Genomic DNA, 15,994 nt, shown 5'->3' with positions numbered 1-15,994 from the left:
TCTTCTCTGAAAGTTCCTTCAAAGTGTGGAGGTCCTGCTTGTTCTTATACCATTGCTTTTCCTGAAGCATGTGCTCGATAAAAGAGTTTCTAGAACAGTGGTGCCCCCTAGACCTTTCTGCAAGGATGGTGATGTTCTGTGCCTGCATGTCCAGTGCGGTAGCCTTGAGCCACATGCAGCTATTACATACTTGAAGTGTGGCTAGTGTAACTGAGGAATTGAATGTTTAATTAAAGTTTAAATGTGGCTAGTGGCTACTGGCTCTTGTAGTAATACGACTAATTGCTATCTAGACTAAAAATGTCAAAACCCAAGCTTTGTGTCCCATCTATTGCCCATCCTCAGATTTCTTCCTTCTTATCTCCACAAATGAGGATGCTTGCTTTTTTTTTCCAAATAAAAAATTTTAATTGTAATATTAAAGGAAGAGCAAGGGGAAGAAAGAAAAACAGGAAGAAGTAAAGATAAAATGTGCATCAGCAGGCAGGCCCTCCTGCATCCCATCCCACCTTAGACTGCAGGCCGAGCCCCAAAGGCCATCAAGGGGCTCTCTGCAGAACCCTGGACAAGGTCTCACAGACCTGCCTCACGACCTTCACTTCTTCCCTCGCCTTGCAGGTCCTGCCTTCACTGTGGTGGGGCCAAAGGAGCCCAAGGGCCTCCTCAGTTCAGTTCAGTTGCTCATTTGTATCCAACTCTGCAACCCCATGAACTGGAGCACAGAAGGCCTCCCTGTCCATCACCAACTCCCAGAGCCTACCCAAATCCATGTCCATTGAGTCGGTGATGCCATCCATCTCATCCTCTGTCGTCCCCTTCTCCTCCTGCCTTCAATCTCTCCCAACGTCAGGGTCTTTTCAAATGAGTCAGCTCTTCACATCAGGTGGCCAAAGTATTGGAGTTTCAGCTTCAACATCAGTCCTTCCAATGAACACCCAGGACTGATCTCCTTTAGGATGGACTAGTTGGATCTCCTTGCTGTCCAAGGGACTCTCAACAGTCTTTTCCAACACCACAGTTCAAAAGCATCAATTCTTCTGCACTCAGCTTTCTTTATAGTCCAACTCTCACATCCATACATGACTACTGGAAAAACCATAGTCTTGACTAGACAGACCTTTGTTGACAAAGTAATGTCTCTGCTTTTTAATATGCTGTCTAGGTTGGTCATAACTTTCCTTCCAAGGAATAAGCATCTTTTAATTTCATGGCTGCAGTCACCATCTGTAGTGATTTTGGAGCCTCCCAAAATAAAATCTGCCACTGTTTCCACTGTTTCCCCATCTATTTCCCATGAAGTTATCGGACTGGATGCCATGATCTTAGTTTTCTGAATGTTGACTTTAAGCCAGCTTTTTCACTCTCCTCTTTCACTTTCAAGAGGCGCTTTAGTTCTTCTTCACTTTCTGCCATAAGGGTGGTGGCATCTGCATATCTGAGGTGATTGATATTTCTCCTGGCAATCTTGATTCCAGCTTGTGCTTCATCCAGCCCAGCACTTCTCTTGATGTACTCTGCATATAAGTTAAATAAGCAGGGTGACAATATACAGCCTTGACGTACTCCTTTTCCTATTTGGAACCAGTCGTTCCATGTCCAGTTCTAACTGTTGCTTCCTGACCTGCATACAGGTTTCTCAAGAGGCAAATCAGGTGGTCTGGTATTCCCATCTCTTTCAGAATTTTCCACAGTTTGTTGTGATCCACACAGTCAAAGGCTTTGGCATAATCAATAAAGCAGAAATAGATGTTTTTCTGGAACTCTCGCTTTTTCAATGATCCAGTGGATGTTGGCAATTTGATCTCTGGTTCCTCTGCCTTTTCTAAAACCAGCTTGAACAAATGGTAGTTCACAGTTCACATATTGCTGAGGTCACAATGACCCCACCCACACCTCAGAGACGAGGGGCTGAGCCCAGAATTGCAGACCAGTAACACTTTAATTGATTAGATCTAAAATCTTTGTATTATCTTTGATTATTTGTATTAATTGTATTGATTACAATTTTTATTAATTGTATTAATAAATTTTGTATTTAATTTGTATTAATTAAATAAATACAAATAAAATTTGTATTAATCTTTGATTATTTTCCTGCTCTAGTACCTTATAACTAATCCATCAACAAGTCCTGCCCACACTACCTTCAGTGTATATCCAGAATCATGTTGCTCCTCCCCATAGCCACTAACGCTTGATATAAGCCGCCATCATGACTCACTCAGATTTTTGCAGTGGCTTTCCAGCTCATTTCCCTGTATCATTCTGATCCCCTCCAGCCTATTCTCAACAGATTTATTTAAAGTAATACTTTGAAAATGCACATTATCATCAGTGTTCTGCTCAAAACCCTTTAATAGTCACCAGACTCACTCAGAAAAATTTAAAGTCCATGCACTGGTCTTCAGCACCCTATAAGAATCCCTGCTCTACCCACAATCTCACTCACTGTTGATTGCTTTCCTCTTAAATATATCAGACATTTCTGCCTTAGTCTTTGTATCTGTTCCTCTCCCTGCTGAGAATACTGTGCACCCAGATATCTTCCAAATTCACTTCCTTGGCTCACTGCTTAAATGTCATCTTTTTAAAAATATTTTTTAATAATTGTATTTACTTATTTATTTTTGGCTAGCACTGGGTCTTTTTCTTTTAACTTTTTATTTTGTATTGGAATATAGCTCAGTTGGTAAAGAATCCACCTGCAATGCAGGAGACCCCAGTTCGATCCCTGGGTTGGGAAGATCCCCTAGAGGAGGGAAAGGCTACCCACTCCAGTATTCTGGCCTGCAGAATTCCATGGGATTGCAAAGAGTCGGACACAACTGAGTGACTTTCACTTTCACAGCTGATTAGCAATGTTGTGATAGTTTCAGGTGAACAGCAAAGGGACTCAGCCAAATATATACATGTATCCATTCTCCCCCAAGCTCCCCTCCCATCCAAGCTGCCACATAACATTGAGCAGAGTTCCCTGAGCTATACAGTAAGTAGGTTCTTGTTGGTTATTCATTTTAAATATAACAGTATGTACAATTGTATCATTTCTTTTTAGATTCTATGTATAAGAGTTGTCATAGGATATTTCTCCTTCTCTGACTTACTTCTTTCAGTATGGCAATCTCTAGTATATCCATGTTGCTGCAAGAGGCATTATTTCATTTTAATGGCTGAGTAATATTCCATTATATACACGTACCACATCTTCCTTATCCGTTCCTCTGTCAGTGGACATTTAGGTTGCTTCCTTGTCTTGGCTAATGTAAACAGTGCCACAGTGAACACTGGGGTGCATGTATCCTTTTAGATCATGTTTTTCTCCAGATATATGCCCAGGAGTGGGAGTGCAGGGTCATATGGTAGCTCTGTTTAGTTTTTTAAGGAATCTCCATACTGTTCTCCAGAGTGTCAGTACCAATTTACATACCCCCCAACAGGGTGGGAAGGTTCCCTTCTTTCTACAACCTCTCCATCATTTATTATTTGTGGATTTTTTGATGATAGTTATTCTGACTGGTGTGAAGTGATACCTCCTTGTAGTTTTGATTTGCATTTCTCTAATCATTAGCCATATGAAACACCTTTCATGTACCTATTGTATAAGTTCTTTGGAGAAATGTCTGTTTAGATCTTCTGCCCGCTTGTTGACTGGGTTGTGTGTTTTGATGCTGTTAAGCATCATGAGCTGTTTGTAACTTTTGGAAATTAATCCCTTCTTGGTCACATCATGTGCAAATATATTCTCCCAATTTGTGGGTTGCTTTTCATTTTGTTTCTGTTTCATTTGCTATGCAAAAGCTTTGAAGTAGGTCTCTTAAATGCCATCGTATCCCGGAGCCCCTCCCTGATTGCCCATCCATGCACACCTGCGCACACATAGCCACACACATGCGCATACTCCCCATCTGCTGTACTCTTATTTTTCTCTATTGTACCCCGATACATTACCTATAGGCCACAATCCATTATCCACATTTTTGAAACCTAAAAAATTCTGAAACCCGAAAATTTAATCATAGTTAGTTTGTTAGCCATACCTGTATACCTTGAACTCATTTGGGAGTAAAAACTGGTCTGATTTGATATGAAGCTGAGGCTGTTTTTAATCTATATTTATTCAATTTGGCATGAAATTGATATATTTTACTTAAGAATTTTCAATATGTTTGACTGTGGACTTGTAGGATAGCACTCTGCTACCTTTCTGTCATCCAAAAAATTCTTAATTTTTAGCATATCTGACCTTAAAGCTGTTGGATAACAGATAGTAGACCTACATTCATTCATCCATGTGCTGTGTATTGCCTGCCACTGTTTGCTTATTCCTTATTGCCATAGCTTAAAACCATGTAGTAGACACTCATACATACTTGAGAATAAATGAATGAATTTTTTAAAGGCTCTGTGAACTTGGTTGCAATTGGTGCAGGCTGAACTGTACAGTACAGACTGAACTTGGTGACCACCTAATGTCCTATTCATCCGTAAGGTTATATGATCCTTGAGAAGGTAAAGAAAATAATGTATCACATTTAACTCTTAATTTCATATATAAATGATCAATTCTAGAAAATTATGAATTGGTTAATTTTGTATCTGCTTACAAAGTGGCACTGTCTATTGTAGACTGTTTTGAAATTTAGCAAAACACAGGGAAGGTAAAAGAATCGCTCCTGACCTTGCTTCCTAGAAGTAAACATTACAAGCAGTGCTTTCTATGTACCTACAGATGAGCTTTAAAAAAAAGATTTCACTCTCCATAAAGCTTCATAGTTAAAGTCTCACTTTTCACTACTGAATTGGGAATTAAATTTTCCACATCATTTAACCCTCACAACAGTCTTATGAGAAGAGCCCTGTTTGACCCCTGTTTTGGAGGTGATGGAGCAAGGCACAGAGATCTTAAATGACTTGCCCAAGCTCCAGTAGCTGGTAAGGAGCATCCTGGGATCAAACCAGAAGTCTGGTTCAAGAACCCCACTGTTAACTACTGTTATACTGCGTTATTTATATCCTCTATAATCCCAGTGGACAACTGTTAGAAAATATAGTTACCGACTGAATTACATTGAAGCAAAAACTAAAAATCCTTAGTAGTAAAATATATGGCTTTTTTATAACCAAGATCATCTTTTACAGTTTTTATATTTATAGCAATAGTATAGTGTATCAGCCATAATTCTAAGTATCTTCTATATTTTCCACATCCCTAAAAGATTTTAACGAATGGGAACACATGTAATTCACAACATGCATCAGTCAGGATGGGTAAGATTACGCTGCATTAATAAACAATCCCCCAAAACTTAGTGGTTTATATTGATGTGTTAGCTGTTATTTTGGTTAATACTATTTATGTAAAGTAACCAAGACAAAGCCTAGCATATAGGGGACATACTCAATGTTAATCATTATGAAATCAATAAATGTTCATTATTTTTAATGGTAGTAAGTTTGTAATAAAACTCTAAGTCCTAAATTAATAAGCAATAATTCTATGATTATGTGATAGTCTCATCAACACACTGGAAAGATATACTGTGAATGAATAACAATGTGTTGAAAGCACATCTAGCTTCCAGGTTATACTGTGTCACTGTCATCATAAGAAATACTCTATGGTGAGTTACCTTAATAGCTGCATGCAGGACCTATAGAAAATGACTGACAAATTTGCAGAATACTTGCATATATCACTAGGAAATTTATATAATATATATTATATAAATATATATATATTATATATATATATGTATATAATCCGCCTTCCAATGCAGGAGACTCAGGTTTGATTCCTGGGTCAGGAACATCCCTCTGTGAAGCAACCCACTCCAGTTTTCTTGCCTGGGAAATCCCATGGGGGTGCCATTCCCTTCTCCAGAGGGTCTTCCCAACCCAGGGATTGAACCCAGGTCTCCGGCATTGCAGGCAGATTCTGTACCACCTGAGCCACCAGGGAAGAGACCATATGTGAATATGTGCGTGTGTGTGTGTGTATGTATTTATATATATGATACAATATAAGTTCTGTTACAGAGCAATGTTTATTGTAAGAATTCTAAACCGTTACGGAATGAATTAGGTTCACTAACTAATTTCAAAATGTTTATAACTCAAGGGGCAAAGTATTGTCAGAAAAACTGAGTCAGACAGCATAGATTTTTCACTACGGATATAGAATAAGTCTGATGTTAACTGAAATTACTTATAATATGTCCAGAAACAGGAGGATATGTTAGCATTAAATTCATAAGAAATCAGTACTAGGTCTCTGTCATGTTCTTTTGAAGAACATACATTATTCATATTTGGAGTAAGGAGAATTTGATACTGGAGAAAAAATCAAATGTCAGTTAAAACTAAAATTTCTGCAGAGCGTTTATAATCAGGGTGTTTAATTGAATATATTCTCATGGCCTGACACTATTTCTGATAAATGTCTGTTCAGTGTATATTTGTTGAATAAATAATAAGATGTGACACTTTTAAATGATTTTACTTTTTGTCTCTAAGAAATTTCCTAAAATTGTTTCTAAAACAATAGTTGCCACTCTTTTTAAATGGTTGAAATAAGGGCATAATGCTTCTGGATGACTCATATTTGAATATTTGAGTATATATTTGGGTATATATTTCTAAAACTTCATATTACTTCATAGTCATGTATTCCGCTTTAAATTCGGTGAAAAGTCATGTGTTACTCCTTTTAATGATGTCACTCATACAGTGAGATTCCCCTAATGCGCTAAAATCTCTTAAATTCGGTGAAAAGTCATGTGTTACTCCTTTTAATGATGTCACTCATACAGTGAGATTCCCCTAATGCGCTAAAATCTCTTAAATTCGGTGAAAAGTCATGTGTTACTCCTTTTAATGATGTCACTCATACAGTGAGATTCCCCTAATGCGCTAAAATCGCTTAAATTCGGTGAAAAGTCATGTGTTACTCCTTTTAATGATGTCACTCATACAGTGAGATTCCCCTAATGCGCTAAAATCGCTTAAATTCGGTGAAAAGTCATGTGTTACTCCTTTTAATGATGTCACTCATACAGTGAGATTCCCCTAATGCGCTAAAATCTCTTAAATTCGGTGAAAAGTCATGTGTTACTCCTTTTAATGATGTCACTCATACAGTGAGATTCCCCTAATGCGCTAAAATCGCTTAAATTCGGTGAAAAGTCATGTGTTACTCCTTTTAATGATGTCACTCATACAGTGAGATTCCCCTAATGCGCTAAAATCTCTTAAATTCGGTGAAAAGTCATGTGTTACTCCTTTTAATGATGTCACTCATACAGTGAGACTCCCCTAATGCGCTAAAATCTCTTAAATTCGGTGAAAAGTCATGTGTTACTCCTTTTAATGATGTCACTCATACAGTGAGACTCCCCTAATACGCTAAAATCTCTTAAATTCGGTGAAAAGTCATGTGTTACTCCTTTTAATGATGTCACTCATACAGTGAGACTCCCCTAATGCGCTAAAATCTCTTAAATTCGGTGAAAAGTCATGTGTTACTCCTTTTAATGATGTCACTCATACAGTGAGACTCCCCTAATGCGCTAAAATCTCTTAAATTCGGTGAAAAGTCATGTGTTACTCCTTTTAATGATGTCACTCATACAGTGAGACTCCCCTAATGCGCTAAAATCTCTTAAATTCGGTGAAAAGTCATGTGTTACTCCTTTTAATGATGTCACTCATACAGTGAGACTCCCCTAATGCGCTAAAATCTCTTAAATTCGGTGAAAAGTCATGTGTTACCCCTTTTAATGATGTCACTCATACAGTGAGACTCCCCTAATGCGCTAAAATCTCTTAAATTCGGTGAAAAGTCATGTGTTACTCCTTTTAATGATGTCACTCATACAGTGAGATTCCCCTAATGCGCTAAAATCTCTTAAATTCGGTGAAAAGTCATGTGTTACTCCTTTTAATGATGTCACTCATACAGTGAGACTCCCCTAATGCGCTAAAATCTCTTAAATTCGGTGAAAAGTCATGTGTTACTCCTTTTAATGATGTCACTCATACAGTGAGACTCCCCTAATGCGCTAAAATCTCTTTGTGATTTTCCTCATTATATGAAGTTAATGATTCTTGGGATTATACTCAACTGCTTCAACTCTTCTGAAGTGTAGCCAGTATTTTATTTTTCATTACAGATTATAGCATTCAGACCCAGGTAGCCAAAAGCTTTAAACTACAAATGCCACAGATAGATAGATATTCCTTTTTATTTGTCTTAGGCTACATTGAGATAGTATACAAGGTAGAACTAAATGTATCCATTTAATAAACTGCACTAAAAGGAGTTCTGCAGGAAGAATTGGAATCTGTCTAAATGAAGTATTCAGATTCTGTAAGACCTTGCCAAGAATAGGTATTAAAAACAATGATTATGGGATTTAACTCTTACATAAACTATCTAAAACCCAATTTCTATAATAAAATCAGAGTATTAATTCATTTACCTCTTAAAAAGCTTTTTTATGTTGCTGGATTTTTTTTTTTTTTTTTGCCTAATTGCACTAAATATGCATTATTTAAGAGAAAGGAAAAGCTGGCAGTAAAATAATATTAAATAATTTACCAAGGCATTCTCATGGAGTAGCAGTACCATTAAGCATTGGAAGAATCAGCTTTATATATAATTATGACTCAGTTACAGGCCTTAAATTTTTTAATTTCGTTCATACAGTGTAATTATTCAGTTTTCTTTTTAAAGACGCTTCATGGCCTGGTAGGATTAGAGAACATTCTACTGGTCTTGTCTAACCCTTCGTATAGACTGGTGAGGACATGGGGTCCAGGTGGCAGGAGAGAGATCCTAAATAAGAGTCGCTGACAGACACCGGAGCCAGGAACACACAGTGCTGTGCTCTTTGAAGCAGTGCATGCATGTGGGGCGAGTGTAACCTTGAAGATTGGTCATGTGGTTTTTCTGTGGGTAATTACAGTCATTTTTAACCTGAAAATCTTAGAATATTTTTATTCCAGAAAGCCAAATCCAGGGTGCAAAGACATTTCAGTCTCCTTGTTTGCCCAGGTATTTCGATAATAGTAACAACTAATGACGCCAGTGATAAAGAATCCGCCTGCTGGTGCAGGAGGCACAGAGACGTGGGTTCGATCCCTGGGTTGGGAAGGTCCCCTGGAGTAGGAAATGCAACCTGCTCCAGTATTCTTGCCTGGAAAATCCCATGGATAGAGGAACCTGGCGGGCTGCAGTCCATGGGGTCGCAAAGAGTTGGACACACACACTGACTGTCAGAACCTGTGAGGTGCTCCTGCCCTCCCCATTGTAGAAGTGAAGGAATGCTGCTCATCCATTCAGTAATTTACCCAAAATTAAAACTCCAGTCTGTTTGCTTTCAAATCTTCCAAGTTTTCAGCTGCATCCAAAATTCAGGTTTCCTTAAAGAAGATCATACACATATACTTAGAGCAATGTCATTTTTCAGCTTTTGAATTGCATATGTGGATGTTCATATGTGACATATCCAGATTTCCATTTATTGGACCAGTAGTTGAGGAAATACTGCTACTGGTCCAGAAGTTCATGAAATTAAAAAAGAAAACACAAAAAATAAATCTGTAGCTGTATATGCCAGTATTATAATTGCTAGATGGCAGGGTGAGGTTTTCTGGTAATAATATTAACTATTAATGGATACTTTTTAAAATTGAGATATCATTAATATATAGGGGCTTCCCCGGTGGCTCAGGGAGACCTGAGTTCGATCCCTGGGTTGGGAACATTCCCCTGGAGAAAGGAATGGCTACCCACTCCAGTAGTCTGGCCTGGAGAATTCCATGGACAGAGGAGCCTGGCAGGCTACAGTTGATGGGCTTGTAAAGAGTCAGACATGACTGTGCAACTTTCACTTTCATTGATATATAACATTAGTTTCAGATGTCTAATGGACATTTTTCACAAATTAATATCCATCTGACCCACACATCTTAAATGGAAATATTTAGGAAGTGTATTCAAACTAGTGACAGAAAGTCTTCTGAATGTTTATCTTCCATAATTACTGTTATATTCAGTATATTTTAGTATAAATATAATTTTATTCTATTTTTGTTCTTTAATAGTATCATTCTGCCTTGTTAATTTTTTTTTAAAGACTCTTTGAAGTTATTATTTATCAAAAGTGAACAGGACTTCTCTTCAGGTCCCACTTTTTATATGAAATTGTTTTGAAGGGTTGTTTTCATTGAGGTGATTTTTTTTTTTATTTGCCACAGGTGTACAGGAAGGTGAGGGCAGAGGAAAGGCCTGTCCAATGCCTGTTAGCTGAGTAGCAGGTGCTCCATTGGCTCCATGTCTCCCTTCAGGAGGAGAAACAGGGGCCCCAAGCTTCCCAAGTCCTGATGTGCAGGGAAATTAGCGGGATTCACCAAGTAGACATTTGCTCGAGTTCTGAAGTCCTTCCTGGTTCCTGGAACCAGGTCCTGGCTTCCAGCAGAACTCTCTAGTGATCTCCTTAGTTTCAACAGGAGGTCTTGCCCCAAACGAGGTCGGGGCAGTCAGACAGGAAGATAGGTTAAGATTCTCATTGAGGTTTAAAGTATAAAGATGATTTTCTAAAGCAAGTCTGAAGGGTATATGCAATTCACATCCCATATTTTATGTGTTACATATCTTAAGGAGTTCAGTATCTTCGAGTGAAGTTTTTAAAGGCATCATAGACTGGAATGTGATACTTACTGAGAAAACACAATTATCCAATAGGTCCTCTGTTTGGAGGCATTATTTTAGCTATTACATATCTCATCTTGAAAATTTATTTTTGTCTTTTTTATCTAGGTCGAACTGGAAGGTACACGCTTATAGAAAAGTGGAGGGATACTGAAAGGCACCTAGCACCTCATGAAAACCCTATCATATCCTTAAACAAGTGGGGGCAGTATGCTAGTGACGTACAGCTGATCTTACGTCGCACAGGGCCATCTCTCAGTGAGCGACCCACGTCGGACAGTGTGGCTCGAGTTCCTGAAAGGACTTTGTACAGGCAGAGTTTGCCCCCCTTAGCTAAACTGAGGCCTCAGATTGACAAAACAATCAAAAGGAGAGAACCTAAAAGGAAATCATTAACATTTACAGGAGGTGCCAAAGGATTAATGGACATTTTTGGAAAAGGTAAAGAAACTGAATTTAAGCAAAAGGTGCTGAATAACTGCAAAACAACCGCAGATGAGTTGAAGAAGCTGATCCGTTTGCAGACGGAGAAGCTCCAATCCATTGAGAAAGAGCTAGAATCAAATGAAATAGAAATACGATTTTGGGAGCAAAAATATAATTCTAACCTTGAAGAGGAGATTGTCCGCCTGGAGCAAAAGATCAAAAGAAATGATGTAGAAATTGAAGAGGAAGAGTTTTGGGAAAATGAATTACAGATTGAACAGGAAAATGAAAAACAGCTGAAAGATCAACTTCAAGAAATAAGACAGAAAATAACAGAATGTGAAAGCAAGTTAAAGGACTATTTGGCTCAAATTCAGACTATGGAAAGTGGTCTTGAAGCAGAAAAATTGCAACGGGAAGTCCAAGAGGCACAAGTAAATGAGGAAGAGGTTAAAGGCAAGATCGGGAAGGTCAGAGGGGAAATTGACATTCAAGGCCAGCAGAGTCTAAGGCTGGAAAATGGTATTAAAGCTGTGGAAAGATCTCTTGGCCAAGCCACCAAACGATTACAGGTAAGAACCTTTTTATAAAAAGAATGGTTTTTTTTTAATCTGTTTAAAAGAATATCTTTTGGCATCTTCTTTAATGATTATTCATTTTCCCTTACATTTAGAGTTAGAAACCTACCTTGGTTTATAAGTTTCTTAGAATTTCTGTGACTTACGACAATGCTAAGATAGGAGACTAAACCAAAGATGAGAGCTGGAGCCACAGGTCCTTTTCCATGAGAGCAGCTTTCTTAACTGCGGTAGTGGCAGCACTAGGTAATTGGAGACAGGAGATGAGAACCTCAGAGCAGGTGTGGACACTAATGAGGAGGTAGTGAATCTGACCTCCTCCTTTTAACGGTAGGGAAACCAAAGCTAAAGAGATCACCGAGAAGTGGTTCACAAAGGCTGTGTGGCTAGCTGTCTGCGTATGTAATCGCCTCTCCTTTGTTACTAACCACGTCTTCTCTCCTCTCCAGAGGGGCAGGTTCCTCCCTGACTTTTTCCCATCTCTAAAGCACATACAGGAACGTTTATATTTCACACTCAGACCACGATCACTCAGCTTATATTTCTTGGATGCCTATTCTTGGAAAGACAATGTGGTGGTAAATGTTACGGGAGTTGCAAAGAGGTATCAGTTTCTAACAGCTGAAATGAGGAGACACAATTGATTATAAAATGGTTACTTAACATTTTTTTAAAGATTTTTTGGCGGGGGGATGTGGACCATTTTTAAAGTCCTTTTTGAGTTTGTTACAGTATTGCTTCTGTTTTATTTATTTATTTATTTTTAGTGTTTTGGTCAGGAGGCATACCAGGGACAGAAGTCACACTTAACCACTGTGGTGCCATGGAAGTCCCTGGCTACTTACATTTAAACTGAAGTTAAGTAATATTCAGTAAAGCTGTTTAAAAATATTAAATAAAGTTAAATTTCTGTTTTAGTCATATTTGGCCTCTTTTCAAGTGCTCAGTAGCACATGTGTTCGGGGGCTCATTTTTTGGACAGTGCTGGCTTAGAAGCTCTATAATCATGGATCAGAGAGTGAACCGTGAGGCTTCAGGGCACAATGGTTAGAAATTCAGACTGTGTGTAGTAACAGCATCTCCAAATAGCACCCGTGCACATTGGAGTTTGAGAAGAGATGCTTTAGAGGAGGAACAGTTCCACAAGCAGAGAAAGCTGAGGTTTCAGGAAGAACTGATAGGATTTCCTGTCTCTGCAATTCATTACGGTAAGAGGTAGAACTACCACCAAAATTTGGAAAATCAGGAATTTCTCAGTAATAGAAGGTTGTTAACCTATGATTGGTCAGTATTGTACTGTTCTGTTCAGTTGCTCAGTCGTGTTCGACTTTTTTGCAACCCCATGGGCTGCAGCATGCCAGGCTTCCCTGTCCTTCACCATCTCCCGGAGTTTGCTCAAACTCACATCCATTGAGTCTGTGATGCCATACAACCTTCTCATCCTCTGTCAGCCCTTTATTTAGACACTTAAGGGTACATTTGGAAATAATATTGCCTTGATATTACATACTAATTTATGAAAATTGTTATTAGTAAACCCCACTTCCTGTGAAAAGTATCTGAGAATCAAATTACTCAGATATCTCCAAGTACCCCCTACACTCAAAGTAGCAAAAAACAACCACTCCTTTCTCTTTTCTCTTCCCTCCTTACTGGTTCTTCAGACTCACCCAGCTTAGATGAGGCCCTGCTGCTTTTCCTTAACAGTGCCCTAAGAGAGAAAGAGAAGAAAGTCCATTTGAATAACAGAATGCCTCTCCTTGCTTTTGGAGCTTTCTGGCCATCCAAGCTTGTTCTTCTTACTTTAGAGCTCTTCAGTTCACAGACCTGCTTGTCAAGGATTTAAAAACCCCATAGTGGAAATCTTGCTTTCCTTGTGCTCTAACATAAATCTCAGTAAAGCATTTCATGAAAACTTAAAAACAGTTTAAAAAAAAACAAGGAGCCCAAATCTCATGAACCAAATGACTATTAATTTTGCTGTATATTATCAAGTAGATGGGCTTCCCTTGTGGCTCAGTCGGTAAAGAATCTGCCTGCAATGTGGAGACCTGGGTTCAATACCTGGGTCAGGAAGATCCCCTGGAGAAGGAAATGGCAACCCATTCCAGTATTCTTGCCTCGAGAATTCCATGGACAGAGGAGCCTGATGGGCTACACACCATGGGGTCACAAAGAGTCAGACACAACTGATTGACTAACACTTATTATGAAGTAGATAATGGGGAAGTACAGTTATGAAGAGCTTAGCAAGATTGCTGTAAACACTGGGATAGATGGAATCCAGTATTTTATTCATGAAAGTCTGTAGACATAGATTTATTTCATCAGGTCCATAGTGTACTCCTAGCAGAGGAAGGCATGACATTTAAAAGCACAAACTGAAGAAGCTGTTGTCTTTTATTTGCCTATTTTTTGGCCCATGCCACAGAGTGAGCTTGACCTCCTCGGCCCAGTATGTCAATATAAACCGGGTTTGTTACAAGCACTCTTGTGAAAGTGAGCATCCCACATTTAAGCCTGTAGCAGGTAGACAGTGACCAGGATGTCTGTAGCTGGCCAATAGTGAATCCTCAAATTTTAGAAAAAATTTAACTTCCGTCTAGGACAAAGAACAAGAATTGGAGCAGTTGACCAAAGAGCTGCGGCAAGTCAACCTCCAGCAGTTTATCCAGCAGACAGGGACGAAAGTCACCGTTCTGCCAGCGGAACCCATTGAAGTGGAGGCCTTGCATGCAGACATAGAAAGGGGTAAGATTTGAGAAACTATTTTTTCAAAACTTGATGTTCACTGTTAACTTTGAATAAACTGCTTACATTTGGTTGCAACATTCTCCTACTACTCAAAGCTGATTCTTGGGTCACTTAAAGAAAATTTTTTCTGGGAAGAATCAATAATATTTATGTTATTTATTTACTTAGATGGGTAGATATCCTGTCATTAATTTTAAACTGTTTCCTTGCAAACTTTTCCTGAAATATGTGTGAGCCATGGTCTATTAAATTGAGTGGTAACTTCTCTCTGTTCCTAAGGCCCCTTCTTCCTCTCCTAGAAGTCTTTGTTATTAATTTGTGCTGGTATTTAAAAGACAGTTCTAAATCTGCCTATGCATATGATATGAGCAACCCAGAAAGAGAGGCACAGTGCTCACCGTTTTCAAAAGATCATGAACTCCTCAGATGACTGGAAACTATTTTATCAACTGAGAGGGTCAAGCAGACTCAGCCTGTCCTCTCACCTAGAACCTATGGGGGTGCAGTCATTACTCTGTATCACTTGGTTCTTGAGAACAGGGAGAGTTCTAATTTCTCATATCCAGGTCACTGGTGCAAACATCAAACGATTTTCTCTGTTTCTTGTTTAGAGGCACCATTCCAGTCCGGGTCTCTGAAGCGGCCTGGCTCCTCTCGGCAGCTCCCCAGTAACCTGCGTATTCTACAGAATCCTATCTCATCTGGTTTTAATCCTGAAGGCATATATGTATAACATTACCTGTCTTCAGGGTGGAGATCCAGTAAAGGTACCAAGGACGGTGAAGATTATTCCTCCTTTGATTTTGTGCCAATGATGAACAGAGGATCTGTTTCACAAGCCACCGTATCTTTTTTCTGTCCTAAGTTGCATACCACTTGGAGCCATACCCTGTGCACTGATGCTAAAGAACAAAGAAACTGTGTTTTCACACATCCACAGTGTTGACGTTTTTGTCCAGCAGCTGTAATGCCAAGCCTTCATTTTTATTTGTAGCATTTTGAGAGCATTAGGAAAGTGTTATACAGTGTGCATACATAAATAAAACCGTGACTTAAGAGTGAAGAGAAATATGTGACTGACTTAGTTTATTTATTCCATGTAATCAATTAATGCGTGAATGTTGATGTTTTAATATTTTTTATTAATACTTATCCTGTGACTGAATTACATTATATACGGTGTGATAATGACTTTGTGTGCATGTCGCCAGACTCCACGCATTGCTGATTTACAGCTCCACAAGTGTCATAGGAGGCTCTGCCATTGTGAACCCATCCTAGCCACTGCTTAATTAGGTGAGAGAATTCAGGTTTTCTTTTTAATCTGAAGTTTAATCTTTCCTTTACAGTATTTCCAGCATAGGAATGACCGCATACAAAAATGGAAATATTTTCATGAAGTAAATTTTATATATATGTTTAAAATGTTTGCAGTGCTTCAGACACTGTTGAATAAAAATATACTTGTTGAATATCTCTCCAAACAGGCATGGGGTTTCCCATAACATGAGGTGTTTTGTTTCTG

The 15,994-nt window shown here is 38.7% G+C and overlaps 1 protein-coding gene across 7 annotated transcripts in view; it reads left to right on the top strand.

Annotated features, from left to right (window-relative positions):
• Positions 1-15,538, top strand: part of RASSF8 (Ras association domain family member 8) — a 134,474-nt gene extending 118,936 nt beyond the window's left edge. For 6 of the 7 annotated variants that reach the window (XM_024991719.2, XM_024991718.2, XM_059886395.1 and 3 more), the window contains 3 exon segments: positions 10,820-11,709; positions 14,322-14,466; positions 15,081-15,538. In XM_024991719.2, the coding sequence (XP_024847487.1) occupies positions 10,820-11,709; positions 14,322-14,466; positions 15,081-15,202 (1,157 nt within the window). In that variant the 3' untranslated portion in view covers positions 15,203-15,538. 7 annotated transcript variants of the gene reach the window in all.
• Positions 15,539-15,994: the final 456 nt, after the last annotated feature.

Source organism: Bos taurus, chromosome 5, assembly GCF_002263795.3.
Source record: "Bos taurus isolate L1 Dominette 01449 registration number 42190680 breed Hereford chromosome 5, ARS-UCD2.0, whole genome shotgun sequence".
In the NCBI taxonomy this organism is placed as follows: Eukaryota; Metazoa; Chordata; class Mammalia; order Artiodactyla; family Bovidae; genus Bos; species Bos taurus.
Note: the sequence above shows the minus strand (reverse complement) of the source record. Positions and strands in the feature narration are given on the sequence as shown.